General features: G+C 53.0%; 1 protein-coding gene across 1 annotated transcript in view; it reads left to right on the top strand.

Moving 5' to 3' along the window:
* RPH3A (rabphilin 3A) overlaps positions 1-17,972 on the top strand; it is a 41,585-nt gene that overhangs the window by 11,278 nt on the left and 12,335 nt on the right. Inside the window, exons 3-10 of the mRNA XM_087828659.1 lie at positions 2,078-2,166; positions 3,783-3,794; positions 4,979-5,125; positions 13,299-13,428; positions 14,148-14,234; positions 15,010-15,169; positions 16,086-16,283; positions 17,730-17,816. Coding sequence (XP_087684785.1) covers positions 2,096-2,166; positions 3,783-3,794; positions 4,979-5,125; positions 13,299-13,428; positions 14,148-14,234; positions 15,010-15,169; positions 16,086-16,283; positions 17,730-17,816 — 892 coding nt within the window. The 5' untranslated portion in view covers positions 2,078-2,095. The remainder of the gene's footprint in view (positions 1-2,077; positions 2,167-3,782; positions 3,795-4,978; positions 5,126-13,298; positions 13,429-14,147; positions 14,235-15,009; positions 15,170-16,085; positions 16,284-17,729; positions 17,817-17,972) is intronic.

Below are 17,972 nucleotides of genomic sequence, written 5' to 3'. Positions count from 1 at the left end.
CCGAAGGCTGGTGTATTTTTTTTTCCAGACTGAGCTAATTCTGGTTGCCTATTAGATGCCTGTTTGCTCCAAGGTAACTGGTCTATGAAGACACAGAGGAAGGAGGGTTGCAATGCAGAAATTCAATTTAAATTTGACTTGAGGAGGAAAAAAAAGAAAGGAACACATTGGCTCATGGTATTCAAAAAAGGCCATAATAGATTCAGGTAAGGCTGGATCCAGCATTCCAACAACATCATCAAGAACCAGTCTCTCTCCCTCTCTCAGCTCTGCTTTCATCCTTTGGCAGGCCTTTCCCATGTGGTGGCAAAAGTCACCAATATCAGTTCCAGGCTTCTGTCCTTTGAGCTTAGCAACTCCAGTGGAAAGAGGGCGCTTCCATATAGTTCCAGCTTACAGAGCACATCCCCACCCCAGGACCCTTGCACTTGCTCTTCCCTCTGCCTGGAGTGCTCAGCCTCAGATATCCCCTCTGACCACCTATTTAAAGTCCACCGTCCCTCTCCATCGTCAGCCCCTTTCCTGGTTTATTTATCTTTAAAGCGCTCATCAGCAGGTATGTTTTATATTAGACTGGTTTGGCTGTTGTCCATCTGCCCTGCTGGAAGGTAAGTAACGCAATAATAGTGGTTTTCCTCTTTCACATTTGTTTTAATGCTGTGTCCCCTGCTCCTAGAACAGTGTTTGGCGCCTAGTAATAGATGTTGTGTAAATATTTTTCGATTCTTGCCATTTCTCAAGAGAAGCTGGCAATCTGTATTTTTAACTGAATCCTGTGCTTTTAAAGTATTGGCTTAATTTTACTTTCAAAAAAACACTGCATGGGCCAAACAGAAGCCTGATCCTGTCTGTGGATCCGCACTCCGCCCTCATTTGAGGCCCTTTGTGTAAGTTGCACCCGCCACCCCAGCAGATAGTCCAAGTGAGGTTTTCCAGATTCCTCACTGAGCGGGGATAGGCTGGACTTGGGGGGCGGGGCAGGGGAAGAGACAGAGAGATGGAACCGCCTGGGCACCGTCCAAGCTGGTGGCTGAGTGTTCTGCTGTGTAGCATCTGGTTTAATTCCAAGACTGTGGGGCTGGGGGGCTGACTGTGGCATTGAACTCCACGAACACAGCTGAGCTCTTGCCAGTTCCCTGCAGTGCCCTGAAGCCCTGGCCAGCCCCGCCCCGCCCCGCCGAGTCTAGCTTAGCTACCTGCTGTGACTCTGAGGCTAAGTGTGTTTTAGGAGTTGTTTTTCATTTCAGCTAAAGCCTGCTGAGATTCTAGGGGATGAGGGAGGCTCCATTCCTTAGCAAACAGCACTCAAGGAGCCAAAAGAGAAGTAGGCAGAACAAAATGCAAAGGGGGAGGAAGGAGGGGCTCCGTATCTGGCTTTCCTGGGTGTGGGACAGGGTCTCCAGGCAGTTTAAGATGTGGGGGGGGGGGTCAAGGTTAGTGCCAGGCAGTGGAGGTGGGCAGAGCCGGAGCAAGGACTGGCTCTGCCACTCATGTGAGGATCGATTGAGCGCCCCCTGCACTCACTGAGCTCTACGACTTGCTGAGGGTTTATTGAGCATCTGCTATACATCATATTTAGGACTGGCTGCAAAGTGAAAATGCAAGGCCCCTTGCCCAAAAATTATCAAGAATTTCAAGATGACAACAGCAGAGCATTAAGCCAAGCGCAGGCCCCTCGAAGCACAGGGTCCTTACACGTTCCCCTCCCAACTTCGCGCCTGTTCGGTTTCCCAGGGGAACAAGGAAGGCTGTGCTGTAACCAGACCTCCAGGGAACCCGGGACTCCTGGGACTCTGTCCCTGCCCCTGCGGGGAATGCGGCCTTGACTCGGGGACAAAAAGGACGTGGGTTTAAGGGAGGGATCTTCAGCTCCGATCCCTCCCTGCCAATAGGGAGCTGAGACCTCCAGCGGGAGCCTTCCCTCTGGAGGCCCGAGGTTCCCCATCTGGAAAAGAGACAAGCTGCGTGAAGTCCCCTGTCTTCTCTGTGTCGCCCAGAGCGCTTGGCGTAGAGTAGGGCCTCGAGAAGGAAGTGGCTGAACAGCTGGGTGATGTCCTCTGTGATCTCTGTGTTCCAGGAGCGCCACACTTCGGCCATGACCGACACCGTGTTCAGCAGCAGCTCTAGCCGCTGGGTGTGTCCCAGCGACCGACCCCTTCAATCCAGGTCAGTCGCTGCGTCTTCCTGGGAGTGGCTTGTTTGGGCTCAGTGAGGTCCTGGGAAGTTTACCCTTGAAGGAGGAAAGGAATATTACGGAAAGAGCTAGAATTGTTTTAGTTTTTTATTTTATTGATTTTTTTTTTAGAGAGAAAGAGGAAGGGAAAGGAGGGAACTCTATCGGTTTCTTTTTGCAGAGGAAGCACCTCCTCTCCCAAGCCCTTCCCATGATATCCCCTTGGGGCCAAACTTATTTTGCAGAAAATATTCCATCCACCACAAAGTGTGTCTCTGGAAGATAAACAGTTGCCCGAAGGGTGAATGGGGTAAAATATTTCTGTTATTTTTGAAACATCAGTTAATTAAAATCCCATCCATCGGAGAGTTTCCTTTGGTCTCGATACAAAGCCAAACAATTTGCTTTACGATTAAATCAGCAGCATCCCAGCAGCCTGCGTGCGGTGTTGACCGTGCTCCCGGGCTGCGGGGAGACTGGGCAACTCTTGGTGCATCTGGCCCGCCCGCTCGCTCCGCGGGTTCTGCAGATGCTGGGATTGGTGTCCCGAGGCGCTGACGGCCGAGCTGCGGGCATCACGCGTGCTGGCCGCTCGGGGCAGCGGTGCCCTGCGAGCGCAGGTGCTGTCACGGCGCCCGGCAAGTGGAGGCGTCTGGTCACTAGCCGCTGGCCCGCCAGGCCCCTCGCCCTGTGCGACTCCCGAGCCCTTGAGCCTGACAGCGCTGTTGGAAAGAGGCAAATGCGCAAGGGTCTTGCGAGGGTCGGGCAGTGGTTTAGCTCCTTTTGGCGTCGTTGTTACTCCCCCCTGAGGATATTTTTTCCATTGATTTTTAGAGAGAATGGAAGGGAGAGAGAGAGAGAAACATGGATGTGAGAGAGACACATGGATCGGTTGCCTCCCGCACGTGCCCTGACCGGGGCCGGGGATCGAACCTGCAACCCAGGTACGTGCCCTTGACCGGGAATCGAACCCGTGACCCTTTGGTGTGCAGGCCGATGCGCTCACCACTGAGCCACACCGGCCAGGGCAGTTTAGCTCTTCATGTTGGGAAAACGTGGGGAGAAATGCTGGGAAGTTGACGCTGTTCTATAGCTTTGAAGTCTGCCAGCAAGAGAGCGCCAGAGACAGGAGGTGGAAACGGAGACATCGGTAGGCGCGTGTCTAGGCTCGCACACGTGATACACGGGGACGCTGGTCTCCCTCCTAGAATGGAGCTTGGCTCCCCCAAACTGGGCCACTGAAAGTTCTACTTTTGGGAGACCCAGTTACTGTTCAGGGCACACGGCCCTCCTCCAAGTGTTTGACACCACAAACTCCAAGAGTGATGTTGGCCATGTTATCATTAAGTGACTTCTCTTTAGGGCCCCAAGCCCATTATTTAAATAATATAAATGATCAGCTCAGCTCATTAATAAGCTGAACCGATTGGTCATTTTAATCACAGCTGTGGGTTTTATAAGCCTGCATTGCAGGAGCCTTGTTTTAGATGTGCCCAAATAAGATTGTAGTGGCCAGGGGGGAAATGGAAGTAGGTCATTGTCATTTAAACCGTGTGGTTTTGCATCTGACTTTATTTTTTCTTTCTCTCCTTTCTCTGCCTTCTTCCAGTGATAAAGAACAGTGAGTATTTTATGCTCCTAGTCTGTTTTTCGACCAACTGATTTGTATCGATGCAGAGAGATGGTTGAAACAGGAACTAGCACACCCTCCTTCCCTCCCTCCCCCCTCCCTCCCCCCTTCCTCCCTCCCTCCCTTCATTAACAAATATTCACCGACCTCCTACTATGCACCAAGCACTGCCTAAAGCACCAGGAACCCAGGGATGGCCAAAGTATGAGTGCGTGTCTGGTGGGGTCTACAAACAAATAAACATCCAGGCACCAACAAATATACTCCCGTGTGCAAGGAGCTCTGATAGCAGTCACGGAGGGCCGAGGAAGCGCAGGAGGGGCACCTAGCCCAGACTTGGGGGTCACGATGGGGGAAGTGAAATGTAAGATGAGACCGAGCGAAGGCAGAGCAAGAGGAAGAAGAGACAGAGGAGTTCCAGGTAGGGGAACAGCACGTGCAAAGTCCAAATGGGAGAGAGAGCATGGGATTTCAGAAGAACCGAGTGGAACTCAGTCTGGCTTAACAAACTGGGATCCCCTTAGCATCTGAAGGGGGTGGAGCCGCAGCATCCCTCTGCACCCCCTTTAGGCTGGTTTGGGTAAATTTCATCCGACAGGGCCTTTCTAAGGGGAAGGCCCCGCGCAGAGCATTTTGTGGTGTGGTTGCTCCCCCCCTTTCCTTCAGGACTCATTAAAGTCTCATTCACTGAGCTGTAAAGCGACTTCCTGGGGGAAGGGCGGGGGGTGGGGAGAGGAAAGGGAAGGAAAAGTGTGAAGTTTCTGCACAGCACCGCTGGGTAGCGCTTCAGAGCCCCAGGGCCCCACAGCACTGCCCTCACCGCGCTCCTTTGGGGAGTTAGGATTTATTAAGAGAGACATCTGGTGGGTATTTGTTAGGTGACGTGCGTGCATGACATGAAGAATGAAGGTGGGAGGCAGGAAGGAGGCGGGAGCCTGTCCTTGGCGGCAATTTAGGGGGAAACATCTGTGCTTTCACCCGGAGTCGAGACTAATGCCTTTTGTATTAGGGGCCCCCGGTGCTGGTTTTAATGGGCCAGTTCCCTCTGACCCTCTCTCGATGCACCTGAGCAGGTGCATGCAGGTAGTGAGTCCAGGGCCTGGGGCCTAACCACCGCTCTACAGGGCCTACTGGGTTCCCTGCCCAGCCTCATGCCTTCCCAAATTACCTTGCAGGCTCCAAGCGGGCTGGTCGGTCCACCCCGGTGGTCAGCCCGACAGACAGAGGAAGCAGGAAGAGCTGACAGATGAAGAGAAGGAAATTATCAACAGGGTGATCGCCCGGGCGGAGAAAATGGAAGAAATGGAGCAGGAGCGGATCGGGTGAGGCCTGGCGCTTCCCATCTATTGGGGGAGCGGGGGAGGCGTGAGGGCCAGGACACTGCTGCTCCGGCGGGAGGCTGGGGCCGGGCTGGGCTGCCTTTGGGCTTTGCTGTCTGTGACCCACCAGGCCACCCGCCGAGGCAGAACCAGAATCCCTGTCCAGTGAGGTTGGAGAGCTGGAGGAGGAGAGAGGAGAACAGAGGAGAGGGTGGGGAGGGGGTCTGGCTGGGGAGGGGGCTTCTCGTCTGGGGGTGTGTGTGTGTTAGAGAAGGGGACTGGGGGATCTTCCGATGGGGAGGAAGGAGATTGTCACCGGAGGCGTGTGTGAGAGCCAATTTCAGCTGCATAGAAATGTGTTCTGGAGACAGTGGCCAAGTAGATGCCAGAACATTCAACTGAGGGCGAGACAAGAGGGGAGAGAGTGCAACAATAGATGCAGAGACAATGTGAAAAAGGGACGGCACAACTGAAACGCATTATTTAAGAGACCTGATGAAATCAGTTATCTATGGCTGCATTACAAAGCATCCCAAATTTAGTGACTTAAAGCAACAACAGTATATTATTTTTTACGATTCCATAGGTTAAGAATTTAGGCAGGGCTCTGCTGGGCAGGTTTTCTGCTCCACGTGGCATGGGCTGGGGTTGCCCACTCAGCTTCGTTTGGCTGGTGGCTGGGCTGGATTGGAAGGTCCAAGTAGCTTCATGTTCATGTCTGTGCCTCAGTGTGCTCAATGTGGTCCGTCTCTTTACTTTTTAAGTAGTCTGGCCTAAGCTCCTTTACATCGCAGCTGAATCCCAACAGAGCAAAGATGGACGTTGCCAGGATTCTTAATAGCTGGGTCTGAGACTGGTAGGGCATTACTCCACCATACTTTATTGGAGAAGGGAAACGGGCCCTATCTGCTTGAATGGGCCCTATCTGCATTAATGGTGCCCATCTTGGGCGACTCTACCACCTTATGCATTAAAAGGGAATTTAATATAAGGATTCAGAGCTACCTCAAGGGATCCAAGGGCAGGAACAAAGCCTAGCCTCCTGAAAGTTCTGCTTCACATCCCACATGGTAGAAAATATAGCCATGCTACACCTCCCCAGTCGTTATAGCTCTTCTTAGTCCAAATTCCCAGGGAAGGAACTCTGATTGGCTCAGCTCATCCTGAGTGCCCACCCCTCATCCAATCAGCTGTTGCCAGAAGTGCCAGGCTGCGTGGACACTGAGTGCTTCTCCCGAGTGGGCAGAGGGGGCCTTTGTGAGTTGAACACACACCCATGAAGTGTCCACAGGACCTTTAGACATAGTAAGGCTGGAATCAAACATCTGCTTGGGAAATTGTGTGTTTGCAGTTTTGGGTTTAAAAGTTTTTCCCCCAGTGGTAGGACCCTGTGCATCTTTATATTTCTTTCGGTCCAGAGCTTCTCAAAGGCATTTGCTCACATATCCTGCCTGCGAAGGGACATGCAGCTGGGTGGCTGCCATTCGAGGTCAGTGTTTCTAAACAGATGGGCCCAGAAAAGTAATTAGGATTTGTCATTAACCTTGGTGTCCAGATGCCATGATGGAAGAGGGAGTCAGAGAGACACAACCTGTTGTTGACGGATTCTGCAGGGTTCCTATCACCTCTCCATCTCTGTTCCATCATTCCCTATATTTTTGGCACCGAATCTTTCCAAAATGTGGACAGAGGGAGAAGTGAATAGTAGTGCTTGGAACTTGCGGCATCTCATTAGATGGACGTCTTTCCTGTGGTTTGACACGCCGACAATAAAGGAGGAACCTCCCATTTTTTTGACCTCAAGTCTTCGGTCTTCTGCGGATAGGTGTCAGGGCTTCTGGGGCATCCTGGTATTATAGACACAGTTATGCGTGTGTCTGTGTGCATTTTTAAGAAGAAATAGTCGTAGATTTCACCAGGTTTGGGGGGAACTCTGAACCCCGATGTTGAAACTACTGAGTAATGCCTCAGTTTTCCCAGGGTTTGGGCCAATGCTCTCTCATTTGCTATAGCCTTAGTACCTTATGGAATCTGTCTGTGGAAGATGAAAGTGGAGATCTTCTTAGTTCCTTAATTAGTCAATGTTTGGCCAAACCCAACTGACCAAGCCTCTCGTGGAACCATTTGAATCTCACGGTGTGAGGCTGGACCATGTGGTCTCCAAGTTCCTCCATCCTCAGCACTATTGACATTTGGGGACAGGTAATTCTTTTTGGTGGGTCTGTCCTATGCATTGTAGGATTTTTAGCAGCATCCCTGGGCTTCATCCACTAGACACCTGTAGTAACCCCCTACCCAGATGTGACAACCAAACATGTCTCCAGGCCTGGCCACATGCCCTCTGCGGGGCAACATCACCCCCTTTGGGGCCCACCGCTCTGGCCTTTTTGTTGAGTGGGCCACAAAAGGACAATGGAGCCAACCTGAGGATTTTCCTGCCACCATCCTCAGCTTCTAGGGAGGTGATACCAGCCACTCTTATGAAGCACTGCGGGCTGACACCTGTACAGAGCTTCGTGTAGTTTCACTTCTGTCATCCTCACAACAGCCTCTGAAGTAGGCTGTGTTGTTATCCCCATTTTATAGATGGGAAACTGAGGCACAGAGAAGTTCAGCAACCTGCCCAGGGTCACACAGTTAATAAGCAATTGCAAACCCAGGCTGGCCCAGGCCCCAGAGTTGAATCTTATCCTGCTGAAAGGCAAACATTCGCTGCCCAGCACTGTGTTCGGGACTTTCGAATGTGTTCCGTTTCCTTTAATCCTCGTGAAGTCCTCGCTGAAAGACAGACTATTGTCTCTGCTTTACAGCTGGGAAAACAGAAGCTCAGAGAGGTTAGGACACTTGCCCAGGGGCACACAGCCGTTACATGGCCAAACCGGACGTTGAACTTGAATGTGTCTTTCCACTTCACCCCATTGCCTTTTGGGGTGCAGGCGGGGAAGGCCATTGACAAATGACTTGAGGGATTTAGGGAGGTCAGTCACTTACAGGGTGTCTCAGATATTCACTCGGGGCAGGCGGAGGGTCAGCAAGAGGCCCAGCCGTAAGAGCTGAGGTAAAACAGACTTCATTCTTGTAAAGAGAGTAACAGTGTCTGGGCAGCTAGACCTTGCCTGCAGTCCCACCTCTGCCACTGGTGGCTGAGTGCCCTTGGGGACGTGACTTCCCCTTTGTGTGCCTTGGTTTCCCTACCCGTGAAATGGGAATGAAAGCTAGAGCTGATCTCACGGGCTCTGGATGACTTAAGGGCGACGCCGCACATACAGTGCTCAGCACAGCGCCTGGTAACCCGACTCTTCCCGGGTTTATGACTCAGCACGTTGCCTGGCAGTGACCACATTAGCTCCCTTGCCTCCAACTCTGAGCCGGGGTGACCCCCCCTCCCCAAAGCGCCGAGGCGCTGGCGGGAACCCCATTCACCAATCCATCAAGGGGAGAGATGGGGATCTATGGCTCCCCAGGTGGCGACAGTCATGAACAGCCGTGAGAATGAATGAGTCTGGGATGCTCGCACAGCGCGCCTGCAGCCGAGAGGCCCGGGCATTTCAGGACAGGTTCCCGAGAAGCCTGCTCCGGGGTCTCAGGCGACGCCTGTCAGAGCCGCCACGGCTGCCTCCTGTTTCTGAATTCCGTCCCTGTCCACGGCAGATGGCCCGATCTTAACTTCAGAAAATGCCAAAATTTATAATAAAGTTAATGGCACTATCCCCCAAATTGGCAATTAGGGTGAGAGCGGAAGCTGCATGATTTTGGAATTGATGGTGTGTGTGTGGGGGTGTGTGTGTGTGAGATCACAGGTGCACGTGGGCATGTGCCTCTACAGGTGTGCCTGTGGGCATATGTACTCGCATGTGGATACATGCACCATCCATGTATGTGTATCAAGAGACAGGCACGTGAGTCCTGCCAACTTCTAGTTACTGCAGCCCCTTTAAAAGCTTTAGAAAGACAAATTTCATGGCTAGATTATAGCACCCTGGCCACATAGAAAAAAATGTGAGTACAGGGAGTTATAAAGCCACAGATTTCCAGAAGAAATAATTAGCAGCGATGTTACTGAGTAGTTACTGTTGCAGGCATTTTATGAAAGCTCTCATTTTATCTTTGCAACAATCCTGGGAGGTAAGGACCTTGTTTTCCCTAATTTACAGATGAAAAATGAAGGCTCAGCAAGGTTAAGTAACTTTCTTGAGGTCACAGAGCTAGGAAGTAGTAAAGTTCAAAGGTGGAGCCAAACACGTTCACTGCAGAATCAGCACCCTGATACTTGCTTCACAACCGCTCCTTTCTCTCGGTTCTGAAAGTGTGTGTGTGCGGGTGTGAATGTGTGTGTGCACACGTGTATGTGTGTAGAGGATCTGCGCCTCGGGATTGGGCACCTGGAGAGGGTGACTGGCAGCGTCCAAAGCCAGGCTCCTCTGACACTCACAGCCAGGCAGGGAGGAGTTGCCCAGACGTCGCTCTGGAAAGAAGGGCTGAAGTTTCATTCCGATAATCAGGTGGAAAGAGAGCCTGGGAGGCAGATGGGGCCGGGAAGTGAGTATATGTGGAAGGCAGAACACTGGGCCCCCCTCCAAAGATGCCCACATCCTAATCCCTGCAACCTGTGAATGTGTGACCTTACGTGGCAGAAGGGACTTTGCAGATGTGATTAAGTTAAGGATCTTGAGATGGGGAGATTATCTTGGATTATCCAGTGAGCCCCATGTAGTCACATGGTTCCTTATAAGAGGGAGGCAAGATCGGAAAATGTTTTATTTGGCTTTGAAGGTGGAGGAAGGGGTCACTAGGCAAGGACTGCGGGCAGCTTCTAGAAACTGGAAAAGGCAAGGAGAGGATTCTTCCTTAGAGCCTCTGGGAGGAATGCAGCCCTGCCAAGGCCTTGACTTTGGCCCAGGCGTCTGACCTTCAAGACGGTGAAGGTTCTATCTATCTATCTATCTATCTATCTATCTATCTATCTATCTATCTATCTATGCCACCTAGTTGTGATAACTTGTTATAGCAGCCGTAGGGAACTAGTACACAGAGCGCCTCCTTGAAGCCCGTGAGTGTGCAGTGGCCTTTCATGACCCTCCGGCTAGTGTACTCTTTTGCCACCTCTGAGTTAGACCCATTTGGGACAGCCTTGGAGTTTCAAGAGACCTGGTCCAGCCCATGTGTGGACAAAGTCCAGGGACCTGCCTGCCTCCTCCCACCTGCAACCACTGTAGTGTCTGAAACCCTTCTTTGAGCCTCCCAAGGGCTCCATTCCTATGTCCAAAACTTGGGAAGTTGAATCTTCTCTATTTAAAGCCCTCGAATGCTGTCCCCTCACCCTGAGACTCAGGACACTGCACAGAGTGGCCCCTGCCCAACTCTGCAGCCTCATCTCCCGCCATCCAGCCCACCAGCCATGCTGAGCATCCCTGAGGTCCTTTGCACATGCTGTTCCCTCTTCCTCCAATGCTCTTCCTCGCCCTCTTTACTGGGTCAGCTCCTCCTTATCCTCGGGTCCCAACTCAATGATCACGTCCTCTGAGGCCCCATCCTGACTTCTCAGGCCCCTCTCGTATGAGTTCTCACAGCTGCTCATCCTTGCCTTTCAGAGAACCTACTACGAGTGTCATTAGGATGGTCTATGCGATTATTTAAATGACAGCTGAGTCCCTCACTAGAATTCCAGCTCCGTGAGGGCGGGGACCTCATCCGTTTTGCTCCCTTTTGGGTCCCCGCTGTCTACTTGGCACATGGTAGGTGCCACGAATATTTGTCCAGTGGCTGAGTAGCTCATCTAGATCCGTTGGGATGGCGAGGTCGGGCCAAGTTGAGAATCCACTTCCCACCACCTCCAGAGGTTGCCTGTTGGTGCCCAGAGGAGGGGACATACCCTTTCCTGTGCCTCTGGGAGCATCCGGGAAATGGGAGGTACCCACCAGCTTTACCAGGTAACCAGCAGCCCCCCTCCAGCACGCAGCCGGGTGATGGATGTGTTTCCTGGATGCGAGGCCTGAGCAGTAATCGTGAAGTTAATCAGCCATGTAAAGACTTAACTGCGGCGTGACAGCCACTTAGAGTGTCCAGCTAATTGGGCACTTAATATGGAGACATTAAGCAGGCAAACAAAGCCAGCCTGCCCGGGCACACAGGCCTGGGCTCTGTCACCGAGGGTCCTTCCGTTTCCAAACCCAAGGAGAAATCAGCCCTGAGGTTTCAGCCCCAGGAGCCGAGAACCCCCGAGCGTGGCCCATGGGAGGAGACTTGAAGGTCATCTCACCTGACCTCCCCTATTATAGTCGGGATGAGGGGCCCAGAGAACAAAGGCTTTTCAAGGTCATTGACTAGCTCAAAGGTAGGATTCAAACCACGTCTTTTTACCCTTGGCTTACATGTTCTCTATTTTCAAAAACGCACTTTCTCTCCTCATATAAAAGTAACACATGGTCATTGTAGGAAGTTCGGGAGGCACAGTGGGGTGGAGTTCATTGGATGCTTAGAGGGGAGGGGATGGCGGAGGCTTCATGGAAAGAAAGATGAGTGGCTGGCACAGAGAACTAGATTCTAGCCCTGGCTGAGTGCCCCCGGGCGAGGCTCTCACCCTCTCTGTGCTTTGGGACTCCCACGGAGAAAGTAAGAACAAAATCTAACCCTTTTCTGGCTAAGGCAGTGGGTGACGGAGAAAGCAGAGGAGAGCAAGGCTGTGAACAAAAAAATACCACCGGGCCATTGCCATCCCTGCCTCCGTTAGCTCACCGCACTGGCTCGGGCTAGGTTTATAATTCTGTGGCGTTGAAAGGCGTCCAGAGAGCAGGGGGCTGTGCTTCTCTGGGCCTGGCACGTAGTCAGCGCTTAATAAACCTCCGCGACTGCTGTTCTAGGTGTTCTGAGACCGTGTCCGTGACCGGGGTGGTGGGCCTTGCTCCCGGTTCCTGCCGCTGCCGGTCATCTTAAAAAACCATTTCTAGGGAAAAGGCGGGAGGGGGTGACGCCGAGGAGAAAGGGAAGAGAGTGCTGCCTTAGGCAGCTCTGTCCCATGGGATCTGGGTCACAGCCGAGGCTCCGGAGCCTGCGGGCTGCTTTTGGCTCTTGGGCCGAGCGGCTCTGTTGAAAAGAACACAAAGGAAAGGCTGCTATTTATAAACTGCGAGTCCGAGCACTCTAAAGGGCTGGCAGGAGCGAGGAGGGCCCGTGGGGACAGTCAGCATCAGGTGGCTGCCAGGGACCTTCTGGAGCCTGTGATGGCCAAATCCTCTGGAGGGCTCATTAAAACAGCTTGCTGGGCCCCACCCTCAGAGTCTCTGATTCCGTTGGTCTGGGTTGGGGACCAAGAGTTCGCATTTCTAAAGAAGTCCCCGGTGACACTGACACTGAGGGTCTGGTAGTCACACTCAGAGAATTCCTGAGCCACAGCACTGAAAAGCCAGACCAAGAGGGAGAAGAAGTTTAAGGTTTCGCCCGGGGCCAGCCCACGTCTAAAGCTTTTATAGTGGAGCGGGAGGGACATGGTCAGACTCATGGTTTAGGACTGTCACCGTGGCTGTGGAGAGGAGGGCAGGTTGTAGTGGCCAGAAATGAAAGCAGGCAGACAATGAGAAGGTGCCTGCCTTTTCCGGCGGAGATGACAGTGGCTTGGTTGGGGTGAAGGTGGAGAGAAATGGGTGGATTCCAGAAATGTTGGGGGGGGGGTAGTCACAGCAGGTGTTGGTTGGGTCATTGAACACCAGGGGAGGAGGGGGTCAAGGGACATCCCCAGATCCTGGCTTGAGCCAGCTGGTGGAACGGCGGTGATATTTTCTGAGAAAGGAATTGCAAAAGAGGTCAGATGGATGCCCGAGTCTGAGGGGCCTGTGAAGACATCCAGGTGAAGACGCCATGGAGACAAGTAGATAAACAGACCCGGAGCTCAGAAGGCAGTTTCCTAGCAGAGGAGACATGAGGTAGAAAGGACTGGATAAGAGTCTTAATCTGAAGCCAGCAGACGAGGTGGGCTTTGGGGGATAGGGGAGGGGTTCTGCGACTCTCTGAAAATGCGTCAGACTCCATGGGCCTGTGTCTTGGGTAGGGTCCAACAGTCATCATCAGATACTTACGAGTCCGTGACTCAGAGAAGGTTAAGACCATCCGCCTGATCCTGCGGGAGGTGCAGGTGGTCCCTGGTCCTGTAAGGTCCTTAGTGCCCTGTCTCTGCTTCCAGGCGCCTGGTGGACCGTCTGGAGACCATGAGAAAGAACGTGGCCGGGGACGGGGTGAACCGCTGCATACTGTGCGGTGAACAGCTGGGGATGCTGGGCTCTGCCTGCGTGGTGTGTGAGGACTGTAAGAAGGTACCATCGCCCCCTCTTCCCTGCACCCCGCTCTTCACGTGCAGAGGGCTGGGCCCGGGCTTGAGCCTTGGGGGACCCTGGGCCTTGGGAATGGCACTTGGATCCTGAAGGCTAGTTGCCAGAGTATGATTCCTTCTGGGATGCTTTCCTGCCCAACTGTCTCCTGATGTACCCCTGATCCTGGTTCCTCCCAGGGAGGTCACTGTCACTCTTCTGTCCCCTCGGAGCTCAGCTCCATCCAGGATGAACTTGGGATCTCCAGGGAAGGCATGAGCTATGGTTGAGTCTGCAAGTATCCTGGTCGTGGTTTAGCAAGTTACAAGAAACTGTAGTCGTTGCCTAGGTTGCCTCAGATTTACCTGGGAAGGAAGAAGAAATAAATGAGGAGACAATTTGGATATATGGCTTTTCCTCTTTAAAAATCCTGTCAACGATCTCCCCTGTGTGGATGCTGAAAGCTCAGACCCCACGGGGAGTCTTGGAAAATTTCCTTAGCCAGTGCTTGGGAATGACTCCTGTTCTCGGTATCGGAAATACCGAGACTCAAGTTGGAACTTGATTCTAGTTGGCCTTGGCCGTGAGCAGGAGGCGAGAGAAGAAAAGTCCTAGCTCTTTCCAGTGGGGTTCCATTGCCATTCTTCCCAGCCACCTCCCCCAGTCACTAGCAGCTCCAAGCCTGGCATATCTGAGTGTACCCTGGCCTCTATTTTTGTCCCCAGAATGTCTGCACCAAATGTGGGGTGGAGACCTCCAACAACCGGCCACATCCTGTGTGGCTCTGCAAAATCTGCCTCGAGCAGAGGGAGGTGAGTAGACGTGTCCTGTCTGATTAGAGCACCCTTCCTTTTTATCCAGTCCCCTCCCCTCTTCTCTAGAACCAGGGAGACAGGGTGGCAGGTGGGGGCTGGAGAACCTGAGCGGGGATGTGTCTTAAGGGATTGGTATAGAAGGAACCAGCGTGGCTGTGGATACCGGTGGAACAGCCCCTGAGCATGTGAGTGAATTTCGTTTCCCCTCCCCTAGCTCTGACTTTTCTCTTTCTGGTGCTGGGGAGCAGCACGCCACATTTAAGAGTTGGAAGACTTGGTGTCCAGCCTTTGCCCTTGCCCTCTCTGGCTGTGACACCTAATACTAGCTCATACCTTTGTGATGTCCAACTTTCTCCATCAAGAAAGTGGGTCTTGCCCGGCCGGGCGTGGCTCAGCGGTAGAGCGTCGACCTAGGATCCAGGCGATCGGGGTTCGATTCCCGGTCAGGGCCCATGCCCCGGTTGTGGGCTTGATCAATGACACTCTCCTCATCGATGTTTCTAGCTCTCTCTCTCTCCCTCTCCTTTCCTCTCTCTGAAATCAATAAAGATATTTTTTTTTAAAAAAAGAAAGTGGGTCTTCTCGGGCCCTCTCCGTTGAGTGGTCAGGGGTATTGCGTGAATCAAAGAGACATCGCGAAAGGCCGCACGCCGGTAAGAAAAGCGTGCTGGTTACTGTGTCCGTGCGCCAGGGGCGGGAGCAGAGTTAGCTGGCCCCGGGGAGGCAGGAGCAGCAGTGCCGGGCTGCATGCTGCCGTTCTCCTCTCCCCCAGGTGTGGAAACGTTCTGGAGCCTGGTTCTTCAAGGGCTTCCCCAAACAGGTCCTCCCACAGCCTATGCCCATTAGGAAGGCCCAGCAGCCTGTCAGCGAGCCCGCCGCCCCCGAGCAACCCACCCCGGAGCCCAAGCGCATCCCCCAGGCCCCGACTCAAGGTAAGACGACAGGACCTCTCCTTCCAGGACCAAGCGCAGCCCCCGGCTAACTGGTCTACCTGGCGGCTCTCCTGATGTTTGTGTCTCTGCCCAGCCTCTGCGTTTGGGTTTGGGAATCCTGCGCCCCCTTCACAGCTCACCCTGAGCCCTAACGAAGAAGGCAGCGCAGAGCACTCTTCACTGATGCCAGGCTTCCAAAGGCCTTGTTGTCGTTTTTGATGGAGCATTGAGAGGCACAACAGAGGTGGAAATTAAAATTAAGAACAGAGAGAGACCCTCACGACCAAAATACACGCTGGAGCCTGGGAGTATTGGGAGCATTCGGGGCTTGCTGAGAATGCCTTCCTCCCCCCCGCCCCGATATTTCTTCTGTCAACCATCAGCAAATCTGAAATTGGACTAATTAAAAGTGAAAGATGAATAGAAAGGAAATTAGTAAAAGAAAATTACCACTACCATGGACATTATCACTATCATCTGAGTATTATTTTTAATTATTAAAATGATGGTGAGAAAGGAGAGGCAAAACAGTACAAAGGAAAAAAGGCAACCACAATAAAAACACATTAATTAGATGAGGCCGCTGGCACTGACCAGATAAAGCCCATGCAGCACTTTCAGTTAACACTAAGCGATCATTTCGGGTCTGGATGGCATTTCTAGAGTTGAGTGCAAACAGTGCTTCTGGAAGGAAGTTGTCAAAATTCGAAGTTCCCAACTGTGTCTCCGATAACTTCTTAAGGAATACGTGAGACTGTAAACAAAAGCTGCATCCAAAGGGAGCTTGGGAGGGGAGAGTTTTCATTTCAAAAAGTCCTTGGGAGTGGTGGATGGGCCCCTTTGTGAGCTCCTTAAGTAATGGCCCTCGGGACACCATAAAAACAAGCCCTCGTCATCATTTTTCCTCCCTCTCCAGGTGACGCTGAAGACAGGAGGGGCCCAGGTCAGAAGCCAGGCCCTGAGCCAGCCTCTGCTTCTGCTCCTGGGCGAGGAAGCTACGGGCCTCCCGTGCGCAGGGCCTCTGAGGCGCGGATGAGCTCAGCCGGCCGGGACCCAGAGAGCTGGGGCCACGGCCACGGCGGGGCGGCCGGCGACTCCAGCCGGAGCCCGGCAGGTGAGCGAGGGGGGCAGATCCAGGCAGGCTTCCTCAGCGAGGAGAGCCGGAAAAAAGGGGAAGGGCAGTGTTTTTATTCATATATCCATTCGGTGTTTATTGAGCACCTACTGTGTGCCATGTTCAGTTCCAGATGCTGGTTCTAGCCTATGGTAGAGGAAAGACAGGATTCAGAAACTATCCTGTCTCCAGACTTCCCAGATTTTGCTTATACTGTTTTCTTGCTCTAACGCCATAAATAAGAAAAAGTGTGATTTTTTTTTTTGCCCTTCCTCCAAAAAACTCTGGGTGGAATGCCTGTTGGCTCTGAGCCAAGTAAGGGTGCTTCCCTCTCACAGATCTGACCAAGACCTTTTTTTCCTTAGCAAGTGGCCTGTGCTGGAGGCGACAGTGGGGCGGGTCAGCGTGGCCGGGATGTCACTCACAGGTGCTCACATCTTGCTGGGCTCCCAGCGCCTCTGGCCTCACTCAGGGCGGGTTTGTTCAGCAGGAGTGCCCACTGGTGGCAGCCCTTGGCTCTCAGACTGGGGACGTCTGAGTTTCAGACCCCTCTGTGTGAGAACGTAGCACTTTCATTTCTTTTGTAGCAAGGTCATGAGGCTGGGCCTGAGTTAGATGGGCTGAGTATTAGTTCCCAGGTGGACCTCTGGCCTTCTCTTTCTGGTGGGTTCCTGGCTTAGCATTGGATGCACTCCTTAACCCCCCTGGGCCTCAGTTTCCCCATTTATAAAACGGAGATAATCCAGTGCCCACCTCATGGGGTGTAGAGATTAGATAAGTCTTACATGTCAAGTCCCTGGGACATGGTAAACGTTAAATGAAGCTTCACTCATTCTTATCAGTAGGTAGAGTTGTTGCCCCCACGGGGCATCTGAAGTTCAGAGAGGGCGAGTGACCAGCCCAGAGTCACACAGCTTATAAAAGAGAACGCTTGGATGTAAAACGAGGTCCTTGTGAAGATATAGACCAGATTCTTTCAAGAATAGTGAGATAATATCCACATCTGCCAGATGTTGCGTGTTTACTACATGCCAGGCACTGATCTGCCAGATGTTGCGTGTTTACTACATGCCAAGCACTGTTCTGAGCACTTTGCACGCATCGTATCGTTGCATCTCCACCACATGCTATGCAGTAGGTCCTAGTATCCCCACTTGACAGACGAGGAGACTGATACCCAGCGAGGAGAGGTCATTTAGCAAGGTCACACAGGGGGAAGCGATATCACAGAACCTGTGACTTGCCCAGAGGTTCTGAGAACTGGAAAGAGAGAATGCGCTGAGACGGAGGGGCTCTGAAGGAGCTGAGAGCGTTGGGGGGCTGCATGCAAGCCCAGAGGACCTCGCCTGGTGCCGGTGCCCAGGCCCAGCTTCCTCCTGCCCCGCTGTGCGTGTGCGTGTGCGTGTGCGTGCAGCAGGCCCAGGCGGCTGTTTCCTCTCCCCGCAGGTCTGAGACGGGCCAACTCGGTCCAGGCCTCCCGCCCCGCCCCAGCCTCGATGCAGGGCCCGGCGCCGCCTCAGCCCGCGCAGCCAGGTACCGACGCCCGCCAGCCTCCCGGGCTGTCCCTCAGTGGTGCCCCAAGTCCTCCCATCCTTGTGGGCAGAGCCGCAGCCCCCGCTGAACCCTAAGCTCTTCTAAGACCCTTACAATGAGGAACCTCGGGGCTGGGGAGCCGCGCGGGGCGTTTGC

Source organism: Miniopterus natalensis, chromosome 20 (assembly GCF_054644295.1).
Source record: "Miniopterus natalensis isolate mMinNat1 chromosome 20, mMinNat1.hap1, whole genome shotgun sequence".
NCBI lineage: Eukaryota > Metazoa > Chordata > Mammalia > Chiroptera > Miniopteridae > Miniopterus > Miniopterus natalensis.
This window is presented reverse-complemented; position numbering and strand designations above follow the sequence as displayed.